This window comes from Eurypyga helias, unplaced genomic scaffold (assembly GCF_000690775.1).
Source record: "Eurypyga helias isolate BGI_N326 unplaced genomic scaffold, ASM69077v1 scaffold987, whole genome shotgun sequence".
Classification (NCBI taxonomy): Eukaryota; Metazoa; Chordata; class Aves; order Eurypygiformes; family Eurypygidae; genus Eurypyga; species Eurypyga helias.
Genome location: NW_010260937.1, coordinates 23,420 through 45,205, shown reverse-complemented (window position 1 = coordinate 45,205; position 21,786 = coordinate 23,420). Strand labels below are relative to the sequence as shown.

Genomic DNA, 21,786 nt, shown 5'->3' with positions numbered 1-21,786 from the left:
TTCCTGCTGCCCTCATCAGATAATTTTTTACAGAAGAGAATGGATTTCTTAGAGATTATGACATGCAGAGTAGGCCCCAAAATATTTAGTGACATTTTCTAATATCTGTGTAGTGTGTATTGCCTGTGTAACGGTACGTGTTAATGAGGTGTCCAATCTGTTAAATGAACTGGCATGTAGAAATGCCACAGTAGAAAAATACACTAGTTCTTTTATACTATGGAAGAGTCAGTTTATTACTGTAAAATGCATCTGAATAAAAGTAACCACATGACTCAAAAGCTTTTCCTCTATTTTTCTATTCCTTTTAAATCCGTGAGAGAGAAAACAAGAAGAATCTGTTTCTTTCAGAGCTTCTCATTGGTCTGTAGGAAGATGAAAAAATAAATCAGGAATAGTATATTATTGCAATATGAAACATGACTAAAATAGATATGGATTATTGTTTCACACATTAAACATATTAGGAAAAATTTGAGTCCACAAGTCTTTCAACACGTTCCATAAGCTCAAGCTTTATGCTAAGTAACCTTGCTGAGTTGCCCTAGTTGTTGTGGAATCAAACGTAACTCTCATGCTTCTTGATGTGCATAATGATAGAATTATTCTTGTGCCTTCTGTTACCTTGTGCGTTGATCTAATGCAGTACAGAACACATTATGTTGGATGATTGCCATGTGCTTTTCAACTATCGAAAATAGAAATAATCGTGTAGTAAGCATGGCTGAGACAAATTAACAAGGGGCCAACTCATAAAGCCCTTAGTCATGTTTTACTGACTATTTACTCTAACTCCATAGTCTTCTGTGCAAAGTGGTTTCTGAATGAGGCCTGAGACTAGAGAAACATTTCTTACTTGAGAGTGCAAGGAAGGTGGAGAGGTACATGCAGGATTTTTCCAATTCCTCTCCGGGAACTTTTCAGACCCTCTCAGAGGTAAAGGTTAAGAAACATGGATATGATTATTTACAGTTCTGAAGTGGATATTCACATTGGATAGATTCCACTCTAGAAGCAAAACTAAACCCTTCCTCTCCTACCAGAGAGGGTCCTTTCAGGTCAGGCTTTTAGGACATGCTGTTGGGGAACTAGAAGGCTCCTGTGGGGTACTGGTACTCTCTTTCCACAGAGAAATTAAGAACTTCAGGAACTAACTTCTTCAATCTTCTTGATTCCCTATTTGATTGGATTTACCTTAGCAATGTCTTTCTGAATTAAGCAATTCCAGAAAAATTCCTGCTCAAAAATAATTGAGACAGTAGTTAATTTTCGTTGTAGTTAAATTGCTGACTGCCTAAATAGAATGAAAAAGTAAATATTTCAATCTCACTCTGTCAACCCACTTGAATGGTAGCTGTGACAGGTAACGTGCCTAGAGCACCATGTGCTTCCCTCATTAGCCTATAACTTCATCCTATACAGGAAATAACAATATCAGTAAACTGAAAGATAAAGATACTCCTGGTATGAAGTCAGCGAAGTCAGCAAATTCAGCGTATTTATCCAACTGCATGGAAACATTTTTAAAGAAATGTTAAACAAATTCATTTGTATCCAAACAAAAAACTTTTACGTATTAAGTGCATTGGTTTTATCTAAGGGATGTAAATCTGAAAAAGCTAATGATACTATAGGACACTTAGAGGCATTTGTCATCTTTTCCTTCATATATTGGATATTACATTTTATCATATTATATCACGTCTGTCATCTTTAAAAGAGCAAACATGATAGTAAAAATAAGTATTTTCAGTATCAGTAGGTTTTCATAGCATTTGAGTAACCATTAAGTTAACAGGTCACTAAACCGACATTTTCAATTCTAAGGACTGGAAAGCCTTGAAGACAGATTATCAGATTAAATTTTGGACATAAGTACACGTGTGCAAACATTTGGACTGTTAAACCTTTATGCCTGCTTCTGAGGCTTCATTGTTTTGAGCTGCCTTCCTTGATTGAATCTTCGTGAGCACACACTATTCATTTAGCCATCCCACTTCCTCCTTTTACCCGAGCACCTAAATATTCCAATAAAAAAAGTGAAGAGAGCCTTGTGTGTGCTCTCCACCTAAAACACAGCTGCAGCTGAGAAAATACTCGTCTTTTTCATGTGTGTGCTTTAATCACTTCAGTTGAACTCCTTCCCTTCTCCTGCTTCCCCCGTGCAGTTATCCGTAACTGGACTGGAACATATTGTAAATTCCAAGCTATGTATTTAATTTACACACGCTCCTGTATACAACGTTGATTTTCTGTGTTAATATGAGCATTTTTTCTATTTTATCATCAATGACATTCTCAGGTAAAAGTTGATGGCTTTTCCACAAGAGTTTCTTAATTGGCTGATTGAATTAGGTATGGATGGAAGTTATTTACATACATATTTCCCTTTAAGCTTATTATTTAAAAAAAATAATAAAATGGAGTTATACTAACAATAGTATAGACACGATTGTGTTTTACTTTATGATTTGTTTTGTGGGGGAGAAAAAAAGAAGGCTTATGCAGTGGCTAGACTTGAGAAAAAAAAAAAAGAAAAAAACAAACCCAAACCCAAAGAAGAGTTTAAGGGCTTCCACCTAACTGGGCAAAGAATATTTTAAGTGTGTGTTTTGTTGGGGTTTTTTTTGTTTGTTTGTTTTTACCAGAAAACAGGGAGAAGCACAGAATAATGGAACTCTGCAACTGACTTTAGCAGAGACATTAGATAGTACAAGCCCAGTATAAAACCCGTAATTATATTTTATGTCACTTCTTTACAGTGGCTAGGTAATTACTGCATGTTAAATACTTTCCCTAGTATTACTGTGGCAATTTGAACTGCCAAGAGTATTCTTTACCACTAACAAAACAGGTAGAGCTGAACATGTGTGTGTGTAGAATATGGTCTGTATTGTTGTTTCCTTACTCTGTGATCCGTTTCCTGGAAGATAATTTGAGTTACAGCACTGCCTAAAGACCCTCTCCACTGGTGCATTTGTCAATACCATGTGCCTCTGGAGCAGGTTCCGTGCCCCAAACACAGGATGATGCTCTGTGTTTTTCCATCCCGTCTCATGATCCTTCAATGGGTCATGGCAAATGACCCAACAGTTTGTGGCAGCTGTTGTGTTCAAAGGATATGCAGCTTTGCTTTCCTTTTCTTTCCACATAGGAATTCAGAGAAGGGTTGCTGAGAAAAATGTGAGTCTGACACTCAAATATGACTGCTAGATAGAGTTGCTAAAGGATATTTATTAGTTCTATTTTGATCAAGCTTGATGTGGCGCTCATTTTTTTGAGGTAATGGTTTCTTCCTACTTGGGTTTTTTTGATTTTTATTTCATTAGAGGAGTTCATCCCTGGCTTTCTATTAATGCCAAATAGCATTTCAGGTTTATGAAATCTGCTGAGAATCATCCATCATGTGTTTCTTCCTTCACCACTTGCAGGAGAAGGGGAAAATTACTGCTGGAAGCCTAAATAAAAAAGTTTTACAGGATCCTTGTGAGTGTAATACCATTTTGAAAACAAGGGTTCTGTGAAATTTCAGAAAGCTGGAGAAAGACATCAAACTGACATACAGATGGATATCAATCAGGAGCACATTTGGCGTACTATTTAATTTACAGATTTTTTTTTTTTTTCCCAGATCTAGTTCATATTTTGTCCACAGAAACTCCTCACTATCTTTTGTTGTCATTTTGGTCAGAAAAAGTATTTTTTCTGACTTTACAGAAAAAAGCTGGGTTTTTTTCTTTACAAGAAGGTAATTGTGAGTCAATAAATTTAAGGTTCTGGAAAATGTTTATCTGTATAGGAGGAACAGAAGGCAGGTTGGGAACCTTTTAAGGGTGAATTTAGTGAGGTGATGCTTCATCAGCCTTGATAGCCCTGGAAATGGATGTCTATTATTAGAGGTATACACAACACTCTAAGTTTCATAGTTTTCGTTATTTTTTAAAATTTATTTTTATTGAGGGACCACCTATAGAGCTGTGATGTTTGTCCGGTTTCCGCGCTCTTATGGTCTTTGGCCTGTCTGAGGCTGCCAACAAATGTGTTAATTGCTGTGGTTCTGGTAGTGTGGACACCTGCCCAGGACAAAATGAACTGAGATCAGTAATTAATTTCAAATTTGTTGAAGATGTGCATTCCTCTTTCTTCCTCCTTCCTGTCAACAATTTAATTTTCCTTTCCATAGACTGTGCAACCTTACTGACTTCGGCAGGCTTTCCTGGATATAACCAAGACAGGTTCTTGTTGGTAGCTGAAATAAAATCATATCTTAAGGTTCAGGAATTTGCCTTGAGAATAAAATACCCTCAGGCCAGATTTAGTTTTAATTTCAGCTTTTAAAAGTACCCTTAGAGGATCATCAAGAAGTAGCCTAAGTCTAAGAAGTTTTTGCTTCCTCAGCACTTATCTGCTTGTCTGTTTTCTACACAGTTTTGTACCCTGTGACTTTAATATGCAGTTTCTGTAGAAATGATCCTTCCACTGCCATTAGTGTTGTGTGTTAGGACCAACACTGAATAAACTACCACTGAGTGGCAGAAGCATGCTTTGATGCAGTAGGATGGCATGTTTGTTTTCATTTGAATTGCTATCGATAACTTCCCTTGTCAAAAGGTAAGTTACCAACACGGTCAACAAAATCACGTAAGCCATGCTTTCTAACTGTGTTTCTTCCTCTAAGACTGTGAATGTATGCATTTCTGAGGCGGAGTTCAGTGGAGCTCAGCCATTCTAGTCTGCAGATGAGGATGCAGAACTGCTTGCTTCTGACATGCTCTTTCAGTTCCAGCTTTGGTGCTAGTTTTCTGCCTGATTACAGAAATAAGTGCTCATGACTGCAAAGCTTGAGTGCCATTCCTCCAGTAGGTCTCTTTTGGTGGAAATAAGAGACCCTGAATAAGAGACTTGAAAACAAATGCTACTGAGTGATGACACCAGGAACCTGCTAAAAAAGTAGACAATTGAACAAGTGAGAGCGCATTTTGTAAGACCCCTGAAATGCAAGAATTGTTTTTCTTTGAAGATTGTTCTTGAACTGTGCTTTAATTATTGTGCTTGAATGAATGTTTGCATTTAGATTTCAAACACAGCACAAAAGTACAGCTATTATTTGTAGAACCTCTAGATAATACACATCAAAATTGTGGAGCTAATTTGCTATGTATTTTCTTGGGCCTCTGCCTTGAAACTGTGCTGTACACCTTCTTAGCTTTCTATTAATCCTTGGTTTTAGTCAGGCTGAAAGTGCCATGAAAACAGAGGAAGACTGTGCATATTTTCTTAGTTCTCATTCCAGGCAAAACAAGGAGGTAGAAGTGAATACAGAAATATTAACCTAACTTTGTTAAAAATCAAATTGACCTGAAGTTTTGCATATTAGTCTTGAGTTTTTCTTATCTGTCTTACAGCTTGGAAATATTTTGGTCTCATTTCAACCATTCAGAATGTCAGTTTTAAATACATGTTGGTGTTATTCAGCAAAAACTGTGATTTAAGTGAGTTCACTCTTTGGGTGCTTTAGAATTCCCCAGGTGCAAATTGCAAGCAAGTTTAAGTTAAAACACAAATATTTTCCAAAGCTGTAATTTATATAGTAGGTGTTTGGTGACTCTGAGTTACTGGATGCAGTTTGGGTTGGAAAAAATCCTAGAAGCTGTGTTCTGGTTGTGCTAGCATATTGCAATGGCAAGAGAAAATAAAGAAGGGAGGAACAAAGGTCTCAACAAACCTGTCCACTGTGTGATCCTTTACCAATCTGCTTTCTTTAGAAGTGTCTCAAAGTATACTGATCCTTGGTTATGCAAATGCTTTAAAATATAGTGCTATGGAGGGAAGCAATATTAAAATACAGATCATTCATGTATTTTATATGTTGTATATATACTGCTCACCTCAGTGGCCAAGGTGAGCAGTTCTGGGGCTGCCAGCATAGAATCATAGAATCACAGAACGGTTTGGGTTGGAAGGGACCTTAAAGACCATCCAGTTCCAACCCCCCTGCCATGGGCAGGGACACCTTCCACTAGACCAGGTTGCTCAAAGCCTCATCCAGCCTGGCCTTGAAGACATCCAGGGATGGGGCATCCACAGCTTCTCTGGGCAACCTGTTCCAGTGCCTCACTACCCTCTCTGTGAAGAATTTCTTCCTGACATCTAATCTAAACCTTCCATGTTTTCAGCATGACCTGCAGGGGAGCCCCCAGCATACTGTACAGGGGGGACCTGAACTGGGGAAACCTCAGGGGAGCAGGGACCTGCCAGGAGCCTGCAGCTCATGCCATGGCAGCTGGTGAGACCTGGGGGGGTTGGCCAAGCCCCCCCAGCTATATAAGAAACCTCTGGGGAGCACTATTGACTATAGGCTGTGGCACAGCAGTTCATGTAGAAGGGTGCTGTATCTCTGTCAGCTCAACCAGGGAGCAACGGTATCTCCCCAGCAGGAAGCCATGGCCTCTCTGAACCCAGCATGACTGATGCAGCTTCCCAGAGAGAGCTCCTGTAGGGAACACGCTGCCTTCCAGGTGTCTGTCTGTCTGCAGGCTGAGCCCTACTCCGACACCAGTGCCGTCTGGCAACAGTGAGCACCACTGTGGTATGTGTGCCCAGGGAGAAGAACTCCTCAGCTTAGTGGCAGAGCTCTGGGAGGAGGTGAGTGTGTTGAGGAGTGTCAGGGAGTCTGAGATAGATGGCTGGAACTTCACCCTACCATCCCTGGGACCAGTCTGTCAGGCAGACAGGATGCTTGATAAGGAGGAGTCCCTAAACTCTCTCCATGTGGCTGAATTCAGTGGCCCAAGGGATATCATGCAATAGCGACAAGTTCCTGCCCGGCAGCAGGTACATCTCCTCCATGAGTACCCCAGCTTCCCAGTGCCCTTGCAAAAGAGGTTTGAGGCTCTGCCAGTGGAACTGAAGAGTGATGAGGACAACAGTTTGTCTGGGTTGGAGGTGTCACCAAGGTGAACTCTGCCTATGCTCTGTGTCAAAACCACTTCCATAAAGAAAAAAAGACAGGTCACTGTCACAGGAGAGCTTCTTCTGGGGGGAACAGAAGGCCCAATATGCAGTCCAGATCTACTTCTTGAAGTCTACAGCTTCCCTGGGGTGTGGGTTAAAGAGGAGAAAACTTCCTACCCTGGCATGTCCCTCAGATTATTATCCACTATTGATTTTTCATGTAGGCGGTGATGAAGTTGCAATAAGAAATCCAAGGGCAATCAAGGGAGACTTCAGGGCCTTGGGATGACTGCTTAAGGGATCAGGAATGCAAGGGGTGTTCTTCTCTATCCTTACAGTTGCAGGGAATAATGAGGGAGGAAATAGGAAGACCCAGCAGGTCAATACCTGGCTCTGAGCCTGGTGTCACTGTCAGAATTTTGGTTTTTTTCGATCAGGGGTTGGTATACACAACACCAGGCCTGATGGCAATGGGGAACGCCTGTCTTTAAGGGGAAGAAGGATCCTGGCTGGCATATGCGTAAAAAAAGTGAACAGATTGGGCACAATCCTTTTTATTGCATCTTTCATAACAACAAGATTATTTGTATTGGTCATAGGAATAATTTAGATATGCAACCTGTTATGTTTTAATGAAAAAAACTTATATTTGTCCTTTGAATTCTGATAGGAAATAGTTCTGGTTGTGTTTTTTGGTGCTGAATATGTGGTCCGATTGTGGTCTGCAGGCTGCAGAAGTAAGTATGTTGGCTTCCAGGGAAGAATACGGTTTGCCAGAAAGCCAATATCCGTTATCGGTAAGATTTATTTTTTTTTTTCCCTTAACTTTGCTATTATCATTCATTACAAAGTAAAGATGTCAACTACTGCAGAGACCATATTGCAATTCTGAACTATGCCTATCACTCAAGAACTTATTATTTCCTTTATGCACCTATGCAATGATTTCTTATTTTGGGTTGCTAGAACTGAACATTTAAAATATTACTGTGAGACATAGGCAGGTATGAACTTAAGAAAGGCAGAATTGTAAAGTGAAGGAATCTTTACTAAATCTACATGTGTAATGGGAGAAAATTGACAAGATTTTGAACACAATCCTTCCTTAGGTCTGCCTTAGAAAGCAAACATAAAGGTGAGTATAAATTGTGGAAAACATAGAAATGTGCAAAGTGTAAGTCAGGAAAAATTCCCTGGGGTAGTACTAAATTTAAGCAGTTTTAGATGGTTTGAGGGAATATTGTGGTTAGCATCTCTGGAATAGGAGAGAGTATAAGGGGAGAGGCAATGAATAGAACTTATGGAACAGTGAGGGATTAATAATAGGTGATGTTCAGACAAAATTGTAGTAGACTATAAAATCAGCATTTCTATTTTAAGCCTGTGATTTTATATAGACTCCAGTAGATCTGCAAATTGTATGTTATTCAAAAATCAACTTACCGAGTTCTAAATAGAGCTGGAAAGAGCTGATGTTTCCTTAACCATCTGTGACTTTATGAAACCTGGTGCAAAAACTCAGGAAATGGCATTCTCTATTATACTTCTTGATGTGGGCACTGAATAATGTGACGAGATACTGTATCAGTCATGGGTTATTCAAAAAGAAGTGTTTCATTCCATACAAATAAATTCTTCAGCTGTTTCTAGAGCTGATCTAGTTAAAGAGCTGATGTTTCCTTAACCATCTGTGACTTTATGAAACCTGGTGCAAAAACTCAGGAAATGGCATTCTCTATTATACTTCTTGATGTGGGCACTGAATAATGTGACGAGATACTGTATCAGTCATGGGTTATTCAAAAAGAAGTGTTTCATTCCATACAAATAAATTCTTCAGCTGTTTCTAGAGCTGATCTAGTTTAATGATCTAACCATGAAGCCTATGGGTAGCTTTTTTTCTCTTAATTGTGTTCTTAACTTCTCCTTCATTTAAGAAATGCTTCTTAAGTAGGTATATTAGAGTACACAGGTGTAGGAGAAACTTTGGTAATTCCATTTCATCTTGACAGTGGTTCTGTATATTGGTATTTTGCATCTTCTGCTATAAACATTAATACTTGTATAGCCCTTGGAAAAGATACAGTATCAGAAGGTACCAGTACAGTTTTTACACTTATCCCCTATGAATACAATATATTTAAAGTCAATATTCATTTTTACATATCACATGCAGTTGGAACTGTGTCTACACTAATCCCAATAGCTAAACTTTGGAAATACATTTGCCATGAATGATAGTATCATACTGACTCATCCTATCATTTTCAGTCAACAAGAATAAAATACAGACACTAGAAAAAGAAATTAAAGGATTAGAACAGACTGTAAAAACTAAGACATTAATTTTACTTTTGAATTAATACAGAATTCTTTATTATAAAATCAGAAAATATCAGTGAAATATCTTTGATGTAAGAGAAATTTCTTTTATGGATTTTTTTTCCACACTAAAATTCGGATTAATTCTTAGAAATTTCAACTTAGGTAGCAATTTTGAGCTTCTCTAGTTACTCTCATTCTCTTTCCTTTTTCCCCTCTCTAAATGTAAAAAAAAAAAAGAAAAAAAAAGAAAAAAAATATTTTGGTTCCAGAAAGTGATTTAGTAGTCAAGCCTAGTTATTACTTTCTTTTATAAACTTGTTTAGTTATTACCTTATTTTATAAACTTGTTTAGCATTATTGCATTCCATGCTACATAAAATAGTGTGTTAACATGCAACTTCTATAACTGGGGAAGGAAAATGTTAAGATGGAAAATATTATTTCTTCAATGTTCTTTTAAAATTTTATCTGAAATTGAAAAAGGATGCTACTTTTCTATGTCACAAATAAAAATTTTTTATTTCTTAGGTAGATTTTCTAAAGTTAGCCTAATTTTTCGCCTCTTTGCAGGCAGATTATACGTGATTATATGTTAGAAAAGACAATTCTATGAGTAAGGAACCTGTCAGGCTACATAGATTGAATTAATTCTCAGCATACCAAGATTTCCTAGAAATTTTTCTTTGTCTCTCCATGCATCTTCATTCCCTAATTCACAGAATTAGCATGTTTAAAGAGTGTACAGTGGTCATGTACTATGGCAGCAGCTGTAATAGTGATACCTTTCCTAAATATTGATTTAACACATCCATTACTTATTATTCCAGTAAGGTTAGGTTAGCAGCTAAATGATTCTGAAAATCCCAGTCTAATTAGGCTTTTATGAAAGACAGGTACGAAGCACAGGCAAAATCAAGAGAATGTTCTTTTACGACCTCTTTTATCCTTTTGTTGTTGCAGAAGCTGTCACAAAGAACCAATTTATGAAATAACTTTTGTTTCTCCTGGTTTTGTCAGCATGCAGTTTGAAAGACATAATGTGGGCATAAGTTACTGTTAGAAAGACCTGAGCACACATATGTGTGTCCATCTCGTATTGTCCCTAAGCAAAGCATAATAGAACTTTATTTATGAGCAACTTTAATCGGTTATGTATACAGCTCTGAAAAAGTATCAGAACCTGGTATGTAAACCTTACTTATGAACTGCTGATAGAACACAGAAGTTCAGTAAAAAAAAGAGTGATGTAAATGAAATTCGAATGTATGCATATAATGTGTTTAATTGGATGTAGTGTGTCCAGACTGCTGAAAACACACCTCCAAACTGAGGGCTATTTCCACCCCATGAAATACTATGGAAACTAAAAATGACTATACAAATGCAAATATTTTTACTGTTTAAAATTTTAAAAAACCAATTAATTGTTTTTAATCAAAAAGTCGAGAATCTCGTACTAGAAAGTAAACTTGTGAGAACGTTAAAAACAAGTCAGCGATTTGCTCAGAACAAGCAGTACTCTGTTAGGCTGCATTGTAGGCGTTGCTATGTGCTGTGCTGAAGTTTATGCATAACTAAGTAATATTTCACTGAGAAGCTGATTTTTAGGTGGCAGCTGTTTGGAATTCCTCGTGGATCCAGAACACAAGAGTAAGCCACAGGATCAGTGGACTAGCAGTGGACTAGGTTTTAAAATCTGTGTACTACACATGCAAAATTGCAGGGAATGTGATGTAGGTCTGTCATTTACGTATGTCTTGCACCTGTTATATAGAAGACTGTCATTTTTGTCTCTCTACACCTTGTGTTTGCAAGCATGGGAATAGGTAGAATGTTTGAGAAGGAAATTCACATATTGTCTCTAAATTATTGGAATTCAATTTTTAAAATTACCAAGGCTTCCTGATACTTTCTTATTTAAAAATTATCCTAAATACTGATAATCTAAATTCTAATGCTTGTTATAGCTGAAGAAGTTATTTAAACAAATGTTGGATCTTTATCCTGATATTTTCCATGCCGGGTGTCAGCTTCAGTTTGAGTCTTGTGGAGACATTTAGTGCAAAATGTTTAAGCTGTTCCTGAAAAAGACAATTGTGGCGATTTCTTATGGGGAAGCACTAGCACATCCACATGTTGAAACAGATACTTGATACTTAATGAGAAAATAGCTTTTTGATTATAACTGAAAATCAACTCCAAGCTGATTGACTAACAAGCCTCTAAAAAATTGGTAGCTTATTTATGTTTAAAGCGATCTGCTAGATAATGATCTTATATTCTTCAAAGATTCAAACAATTAAAATTTCAAGTTTTTCTGAGCAGTAGATCTGGAGCTTGGAGTGGAAAATTGTGATTTTTTGGTGTTGGTTTTGGGTTTATAGTGTTCTTCCTGAAACTGCCCAGGAAAGGAAAAATACCAGACTTGAATGCCAAGGTGAAGTGGTAGGGTAGGAGGGATGCACTGGGGCATAGAGACTCCGTGAAATGACAGGAGGATGGATACTGAGGTAAGGGTCTGGGAGAAGGAGGTATAAAGGGCCTGACAAGCAAGCAGGAAAAAATAGGGACTGAAAATACATGGGATTGAAAGGTAGCAGTGGGATATGCAGAAGAGTTTGAGTTTAAAATAGGACTGTTTGAACCAGTAAACTGGGATTTGTATGAGAAGCCTAAAGATTGGAAACTGGCTTGAAAAGCACAACGAGAAGAACAGGTTTTGGGAAAAAAATGAATCATCTGTACCATCTGGAACACACTCAGAAAACAGGAAAGTACAAATGAAAAATCTATGTGACTGTGACTACCTGATTGAAACAAATTTCCTAAGTGCCAGTCTTCTCCTCCTTCAGTGATGGTCATCATCTGGCTATGTATCTGTCTGATCGTTTAGTAAGAACCGTTTGCTGAAGGGCAAAGAGCTGTATTATGATGCAATGGGAATAAAACCCTCTCTAAGTTCTGAGTGTTTATTTTCATTTTCATACATGTACAATTATTGTAGTATAGTCTTTGAACTATTTGAGAGCTATTCTTGGGGCGGAATCCTGTTTCTACAGCAAAAATCAGGCTGATACAGGAAAACAATCCAAGTCAGAGAGTGAAGGATATTATTGGTTGTAGAACTGCTACAATATTTGTTGCAGCAACTATGTGGTTGTGAATGGGGCAGGGGAATGTTTAAAGGAGAAGAAAAACAAGTTTCTCTTGTTGAAGGCAACTGTTGTTGCCTCTGAAGTTGGATTCTGTCCTGCATCTTGCCTAGGCATCACACGGAAAGTCTGTGGCAGTCATTTAAATCAGTTTTCACAAGTGTGCCTCATTTTCTAGTTGTCCAAATGAAGACTTTGAAGTAAGGTTACACTGGTTCTGAGCTCTCACAGCTGCAAGTGAAGTCAGCAGGCATTGGGTTGTTTTTATTTAAGTGCTATATAATGTTAAGTGCTCTGAAGAATAAGGTACTACTTGTTTAAAACTGGCAAGGAAAATTTACCAAAACTTTTCCTCATTCTGTCTACATTTGCTACCCATTATAATGCTATCCTTTATTTTCTGGTTACAATTTAAAAGTGAAGCATTTAGATGCTCTAAAGAGGATTACCACAGAAATGCCCATGAGGAAATTAGCAAAATGTCTTCTCAGAAGAGTGTTAGAGTAGGGTTCAATAATTAAAAGCAATAGAACTGTTCACTGAACAGGGTAAGATAAAATAAGGGATGCTGGCACTGTGAAGACAATTCATCATTTCAATTGTATGATCCTGGAACTGTGTAAACTGTGGAGTTGTGGAAAAAAATGGAACTCTGGAAGCAATTATTTTTTCATAAAATTAAAGACTGCATCTCAAATAAACCAACAACTCTGATTCTTTTTAGGCAACATTCATTCTGACAGCTCCCTAAACTTTGATAGCTTGGCTTTATGTCTTAGAGACATTTTTTATCTGAGTGTATGTGTGTGTATCTGTGCATGATCCTTGTCTGTATGCCTTTCACTATGGATTGAAGCAAAGCCTTACTTTCCCCCTTAAATTAAGAGCCTTGGGCCAAAATGTGGATTCATTTCTAGGGTGTACATATGTCTTGTTTTTTTTTTTTTTTTTTTTTTTTGGCAAGCTGCCTAATCTGTCAGGATCTTTAACATTTCCATTTTTAAATTAATCATGGAAGAAACTGTAGTAATTTTTTTTTTTTTTGATGTGAAGGTTTTATGTTAACTTACTGCCCCCCCCAATTTCAGCTAACTTAATTTCTTTTTTAAAGTTCTTTCCTCAGTCTGTATTTGTTGTGTGTTTCAGTCCTTAGAGCTGACAGATAATACATTCTTTCTTTTTTTTTTAAACAGATCTAATTGTGGTAGTAGCCTCAATTATTGTTCTGAGCATAGGATCTAATGGACAGGTGTTTGCCACCTCTGCAATAAGGTATGTTCTTCTACTGACTGTAGCTCTTCACAACCACAGCGCTATATTAGATGTATATTTGATTTTGCAATTTCCGAATTAGATGTATGTGTAATTTTCCTGATATAGGAAAAGTTATTATATTGAAACATTGGACAGTGGAAGACTGTGTGCTGTTGTGCTTGGTTGCTGGTTGGGAAACAAGAGTGCAGAAACAAGGCAGGTGAAGAACGGTGTGAATGCTGAAGCCAAGAGGAAAAAAATAAAGAAACATTATGTCCTATATAAAACATCAAGCAGCTCTCTTTCCAAGACAAGAGAGTATTACAGAACATTGGTTTATTTGAGAAGTAATCCAGGCAGCACTTAACTCAGTACTTTTTGAGTGTGAGTAACTACGTTTAAAGAGTAATTATGCTTTGGTGGATTTGTTTGGCACAAGTAGCTCATACCATACATGAACCAGAACCATTTGATGTCTACCGTGTTTGTTCTGCTCGTGTCAAGTACTGCAAGCATGTTTTGGGAAGTAAAGTGGGTAAACAGAAAAAAGGAACGATAAGCAGAGTAGAGGTACTTCCCACTCCTAACAACTTGCAAGATGTGCTACATGTTCTGTTACAAGCCTCTAATTTCCAGTGCAGTCTGATCACTAGGAAGGGAGAATGTACAGTACTGTCTAAACTCTCTAACTGTGTAAACAAACAACCGTAGGGAGCTACATGTATAAAATATATTTGTGGTAACTATTACCATACAACATTAATCCTTATGTGAAGATGAAGCCTCACACAGGCAACATGAATGTGATGTATCAGCTCACATAGAAGAGGAGGGTGAATGTGAAAATTTCAAAGCTCTTCTTTAATTTAACTAGAAGTGTAGGAAGGACTTAAATGAAAAGGCCCACTGTGTGTTTATATGTGAACCCAGGTGGCTTTGGGCTCAGTGTAGTCTTTCCTGGTGTTATATTATGCAGTCACTGTCCTACAGCTCAGAATGCTTTCTGCCAGAGAAACTTAACCCCCGTGTCTTTAGTGTTGTTATTGCCCCACTGAAAAACCATCTGGGTCAGACAAGTCTTAGCCCCATCAGGTTTCCTCAGAACTGTGATGTTAGTGGCTGGTTTTGAATTAAGAAAGAATTAATCTCATATCCTTGCCTTTGCTTTTTGTTGCTTTCAAGGTATAATGTTATGGTCCTTTTTGGACCTCTCTTAAATCCCAGCAATCCTAGAAAGCATGGATGCATGCATGTGAGGTTGCTTTCTTGCAGAATGATGTTGCAGGCTACAGACCCATCAGGTATGACAGGCTGACATTTTCATCCCCGCAGCAACCACTGAGACTGACACCTCATGGCACTGCAGCGTTCTGAGTCTTACAGCCTTCTGTCCTTGCTGTTTTAAGTTCACCAAAGTGATAAAAATGGTCCTCTTTCCAACAGATTTCTTTTGTCTTTGCAGAGGAAATGGGTTGTGCATGTTCAGGGGTTGTGTATTTGGAGTTTCTCGTTTGCTTTCTTTTTTTTTTTTTTAATCTTTGTTTGTAAAATTGCCAGCCTATAACGTGCATGTCAGCACGCGGCAGTAACAGAGCCATAGCCATCTCAGATACAACAGAGACAGGAAAATAAGAACTGCTATAAGTCAAGGCATCAATTGGTGTGTCTAATAATTGTATAAGGGATCTACCTGTAATTGGCTCCCCCCTGACATAAGCAAGCAATGAGTCATTACATTATGTAAGTTTATTGGTGCTCATGTATTTGGTAGTCTTGTAATTCTTCTTGGGCTCATGTTTTATTAACAGATTTTAAGGAGATATTTAAACGTTTCCAGCTAATTAAAATTATTATCCCAATGGCATATCAAAGAAATAACAAAACATGGTGTCCATGTACCCAGTCACTGATACATGATTTGATATTCAGGATTATTGTGTGCTTACCAAAAAAATGGCAAGCATTTGATCATTTGACTGACAGGTGTGAAAGCTCAGAAAACCTGCTTTCTGAATAAAGGAAAAGTTGGGTCTTTCAGAGTACAGTATGCCTTCCCAGAGACTGAGGATGGCACCATGCTCTTTCCTGCCTGTTGGTGTAACCCAGAAAAAAACAGCCACAGTGGAGTTGAGATGAGATTGAATTAAACAAAAACAACAACAACAAAATTTTAAGGATAGCTAAAAGGAGTTAAAAATAATTTTAGTGAAAAATTTTCAGATAGATGAATTCAACATTCATCCTTCCTTGCTCTTCACTGGTTTGTTTCAGTGATAAGATGGTAAGATGATTGTAGACAAACTAAGTTCATTGTCAAAGGGTGAGTGGAATGAAGTATTTCCATTGAATAAAATTCTGCTGAAGAACCATGTGGATAATAACTTTTTTTTAATGGAATATATTTGGAGTTTATGATTCAGTTATTGTCCTTCAGTCACACAAGACTCTATCTATTTCCAGTTATATGATTTCTGTAACTTACACAAAAAAGACTTCAGTTTGATTCACATTCTGCTTTTGGCAAATAGAGAAAAAGAATTTGCTCATATTTATGTCAGCAAAACTTGAAGCAGTGGTTTTTCTTGGAAAGGAAGCAATTGAGAATTGTAATCAGGTGAAATATGCAATTTTCTTCTGAGTTTGAAAGCATAGGTTTTGATTTTTTTTTTAACTAATTTTCCTAGTCAATATTTCTGAACATATTTAAATATAATGAAATGAGATCTAAACATACGGTCCACAGAAGAGCCTCAAGTCTAAGATGCAATCCTAGCCAGCGGCAATGCTATCACAGTTCTCTAACAGAGCAGTAAGTTAGTGAGCATAGCCGACTATGTATAGGTAGAGCAGTATTGTTCTCAATCATTAGTTTTATTTGATGTCCTGTTTTTCTTACAGGGGGATCCGGTTTCTCCAGATACTTCGCATGCTTCATGTAGATCGACAGGGTGGCACCTGGAGACTATTAGGATCAGTTGTTTTCATTCATCGTCAGGTACCAACTAGATCTTTAAAGATCCCAAGCATTCTGCCATCTTTAGTATATTCTTATCATGGACTTCAAATTGTCTGATTTAAAAGAAGTTACTGTTACAAGAGAAAAGATACTTTAAAAGTCCATCATGTGTTTCTTCTTTTGAAAAGGGAACACTATTCTTTACTTCAGATGAGAGGCTAAGAGGGTATCAGACTCAGTATTTTTTTTGAAATTAACTGTTGTACTCTTTGGTGATATTCCTCAATAGAATTTATTAAATGCAGTTCTGTGGGCTGCGTTTCATATTGCAAAAACTGTCCACTGTCTTCACAGGAGATGTAATCTCAGTTTGGTTTTTCTGTGGACATGCAAATACTAGTGGAAAAGCCTTGACAGAACGAGTCAATTATTTAATTCACTCTATTTTCTCTGCCTGAATAAGGAGTTTTCTAATACATTCTATAAATAAAAATACTAACCATGCTATGGTAATATGCACGAAAAGTTACTTTTTCAAGGTTGTAGTCACAGAGGTAAACTTGGCTGTAAATAGTTGTATGTCCCTTAAAGCTTTAAAACAGTTATTCTCTCTAAAAGTTTAAGCGGGGAAAGCTTAGATGTTTTAGTGAAGACTTTTAAAGATTTCTACCTAAAGGCTTCTTTTTGGGGCTTCATTTCTTGATGAAAAGCCAACAGCTTTATGAACATAATAATAAACTTTTATCATTAGCCTTTAAATCTTACATATCACACCTAACTGTGGAGGGCTACTACTGTGTTATGAATCTTTACATCAGATTTGTAAAGGTAGTTCCTTAACCTGCTCTTTATGAGTGTAGATTTTTTCTCCAGATATTGACAAATGGTAATAGATTTCCATGCAGACATTGTTTTATTTGCTGTATAGAAACTGTTATTCTGGGTCAGAGAATGGAAGGCACTAAATCCAAAAGTTTATTTTAATATTAAAACTTATTTTGTCTCCCTTTACTTTTTTCCCCAGTTCCGTGGGAAATTTTATGTCATGATGGCCGTGCAGCATTGATCCACACCAAAGTTGCCTTTAGAAGTCTTTTAAAAGTGCTCTAGTATAAAGCCTACTTTCTTCCTGTACAAAAGGATGACTTTTAATGCTCCAAGTCTGTGTGGTCTTCATTTATTATGGTCATGTTGCCTGGCTATCTAGCTGTGACAGAGCTGGTATCCAAATACACTGTCCCAACATTTGCTAACCTTGCTGACAGAGGGGTTTGAGAAAATCTTTTCCTATGGGTGTTCAGAGTTTTAGTCAAGAATCTGGAAGTACTATCTCCAAAATATAACATTTAAGTCTTAATTGTCACAAACATAAATAAAGTCAATGATATAAAAGGTGAAAAAAAAAAAAACCAAAACAACCAAACCCTTGGAGAAGTTATGAATAAATGTGCCTGAAGTTCTGCTAATCCAAAGAAGCAATTATGATGATACTGAAAACTCTACCAATCTGTAGTACTTGCCAAAGCAGATCACCCACTAAGACATGAATGAAAAACCAAAAATCAAACACACGGTTCTATATTGACATTGGACAAGTGTAGCTGGAACCCTAGCATGGTACCAAACAGAAGGGAGAATGGAACCTTTATTCCTGTGCAGTTTCTTAAAGAAATTTTTGTTTTAAAAAAGCAAAACCAAACAAAACCACCTCAGCTGCTTTTTATTCAGTCAGAGTAAATGGTCCTCATTTATTTGTTGAGTACTCTTGCAGAAAGAATGTGACCCTAAACCCTTAAACAATGTGAGAAAATAAATTCATGTCTTTGAGACCTGTGAAAATAACAAGTACCTGGACCTCTGTGGGCCCAGCAGACCTTACTAAAGTTGTCACCAAGGATTTCCATGTGTTTGGGAATTTTACATATAGCTGTATTAGCTCACTTGGGCCCGATTTGGCTAGGATGCTCTTCTATTTTCAGTGGTTGAGCTTATACAAGTATTTCTCACCAAAAGCAACAAAACATGAGTCAATATCACATGTGGTGATGGAAAGACATGGAAAAATCATGCAGCTTACTGAAACGCTGAATTAGCCAATCCAGCTCCAGTTTGTAAGCCTCACAGTTTTAGTTATTCATCACCTTGCACTGTGAAGTCTTCTACTGTTTTGAGGAGGGAGTTACTGACAAATTGTGGATTTGGACTTTCCTTGTATTTTTCCTAACTGTTGAATTTTGTATGCTGTGTCCTTATTGTCATAGAAAATAGAAATCTAAGTTAAAAAAAAAAAAAAAAAGTGTTGACTCAAGTCTCTCAATATTCAAATTTACCTTTTTGCATATTTGCTCTTTTCTTTGTATATAAATATCTGAAAGTCCTTGCCGAAAGCAGTCATTTGTTTTGGAGTCATAGAATCACAGGATGGTTTGGGTTGGAAGGGACCTTAAAGACCATCCAGTTCCAAGCCCCTGCCATGGGCAGGGACACCTTCCACTAGACCAGGTTGCTCCAAGCCTCATCCAGCCCAGCCTTGAACACTTCCAGGGATGGGGCATCCACAACTTCGCTGGGCAACCTGTGCCACTGCCTCTCCACCCTCTCTGGGAAGAATTTCTTCCTGATACCCAATCTAAACCTCCCCACTTTCAGTTTAAACCCGTTTCCCCTTGTCCTGTCACTACAGGCCATGTAAAATGTCCACTCTCTAATGCTATCCCCTGAGAGAAAATTAAAAGAAAGCAGTGATGTTCATTCCTCAATAACATGTAAAATCTATTAATAGCTGAGATGGAAGCAACACGCCAAGTTTAACTAAAAGATTTTTGTTGATGTGGAAGGAAGTCACAAATCTACTAGAGATGAAAGCAGAGTGTTTTCTTTGTAAGCAGGCAACAAGAATTAGTCTCCATTTCTGTTGCAGTATTCTATGGATCACTGAACTTACAGTGTCAGGTGTTAAACAGTTTTGTCTTGCATTAAAAAAATATTGTGTAGGCAAACCAAAAAGTTGTGAAAAGTTAGGGAAATGCAAATAGTCAACTATAATGCAAACATAGGGAACTTTTCAGAGCAATGAAGTCATATCTACAAGTTCACAGTGTACCATTATCATTAGAGATAAAGATGAGAAAAGAACGGTGACCAGCATGGAAATCTGAACTACTGAAAGCCCAAGTTTTATTTCCTCTTTCTTCTGCCTTGTTTAGCAAACAGACATGCAAAAAGTTAAGGCTTAGATTAAAAGACTTGCCCATGGGCAATACTGAAAATGATCAAATTCATTATTTAGGTCGCTATTAATGATTAGAGAAAAACACCTACTTTGCTTTGTGCCAAGATTGCTTAAAAACTTGCTGAAGCTCAATATTAATTAGTACTCTAATATAAGGAAGAGTATGTATAGTTTCTGCTGCTGAATGTGGTTATTAGCTACCGGGGCTACGTATTCCCAGAAAGTTGTTATAAGGAAATGAAAACAAGAAAACAAGGAAACAAAATCTGAAGGAAGTTTGATGATAAAACCTGAACTTTCTCTCACAAACGGTTTAAGAGATGTGGGCAGAGTTTTATAGCAAATCTGTGAAAACCTGACACACTTTATAAGTTGAGGCAATCCTTCTTAGACAGGTTCTAATTTTAAATTTATCTTATGGGAATATTTTAATTCCTGTATTGCTTTGAATCTGAGGAAAGAAAAATAACTGTCAGGAGTATAAGAAGATGCCAATAAGGATGTAGTACTACAGTTTTTCATAATAATGATGGCTAAACATGTGCAAAGAAAATAAAGAAATAATATGTGTTAACTATTGAAGCACTGTAAACTTTAAGTAATTAAAATAAGCTATTTTCCCTCACAACTAGGTATTAGATTTTCCTGAGGGGTAGGTAAACCTCTCCTTTGATTACGATGTATGACTGTTTTCATAAGTTTTATACATTTCTGCATCGGTGACACCATGTTTTGACTTGTTTAAATGTGCAAGCCTATTTTTCCTGAAGACTCTAACTGTCATGTATCTAAGTCTCATCAGTTCTGATGCAACATTCCTATCCAAAAATCTATAGAGAAAGTGGTACATTTCAAGCAATGGATCATGCCCTAACTAAAGTCCTCCCTAACGAACTGGCCTAGCCTCGAGTTTCTGTTTCTCAGGACTGAAGTAGAGGTTACACCCACCTAACATATTTTATCTTAAAATTTCATTTTATCTTAACATGAAACTGTTAAGGTATCAATATTCAGTCTTAAGCAATCTAATTTCAGATACACAAGTTTATTGCTTAGATAGTCATAAGACATGGTTGTTATTTCTTAACTGTTATTTTAGCATACTGTTCATCGTGTGCATTTCTAAAGCTGCTTTACTATTTTTTAAATTTATTAACATTTGGTATTTTGAGCGGACAGTTAAATGGAATGATTCCCATTCACAAGACATAAAACAGGAGTTATGTCCCACCCTACATTTAGCTGTCTAAATGGTTCTGTATACATGATGGCTTCTTGAATTCCTTAGTCTGATATGAATAGAAAACAAGACACTGGACTGCTTGTTTTACTGGGAGTAAATTTCACATCTGACATACAACATTCATTTTTCTACTGTGATGAAAAGAAGCCCCTAGACATTCACAATATTTTACAATGATAGAATATATATGATATAAACCTTACGTACTTGTTTGCTTTCTCCTTTAATAGGAACTCATAACCACGTTGTACATCGGATTTTTGGGATTAATTTTTTCATCCTATTTTGTGTATCTTGCTGAGAAGGATGCAGTTGATGAGGATGGAAAGACAGGTTTCTCCAGCTATGCTGATGCCCTTTGGTGGGGTGTGGTAAGTCTTTTTCTGTTGAAGTTGTGATCTTTTTTGTATTTCTGTAGGAAAGCTTGTCAGCCTTTTCAACAGGATAGAGGTAAATATATAACAAATACAATTAAATTATTTTATCATTGAACTTCATTGTGAAAACATGATAGCAGTGTTTTAACAAAGGACGCTGAATATTTAGAAACACAAAAAGTCCACATTGAAATTCACATTTCAGAAAGAGTATAAATACCCTTCAAGACCTATACCACTTATTTTAAAGTCTACTTAATTGTCTGAAACAGGTGCATAGCTTTAAAAGTATA

General features: G+C 37.1%; 1 protein-coding gene across 1 annotated transcript in view; it reads left to right on the top strand.

Annotated features, from left to right (window-relative positions):
* LOC104512262 (potassium voltage-gated channel subfamily KQT member 1-like) overlaps positions 1-21,786 on the top strand; it is a gene marked incomplete at its 3' end in the record, with an annotated part of 67,280 nt that overhangs the window by 33,638 nt on the left and 11,856 nt on the right. Inside the window, exons 3-6 of the mRNA XM_010155180.1 lie at positions 7,625-7,751; positions 13,625-13,703; positions 16,584-16,680; positions 21,347-21,487. Of these exons, the coding sequence (XP_010153482.1) occupies positions 7,625-7,751; positions 13,625-13,703; positions 16,584-16,680; positions 21,347-21,487 (444 nt within the window). The remainder of the gene's footprint in view (positions 1-7,624; positions 7,752-13,624; positions 13,704-16,583; positions 16,681-21,346; positions 21,488-21,786) is intronic.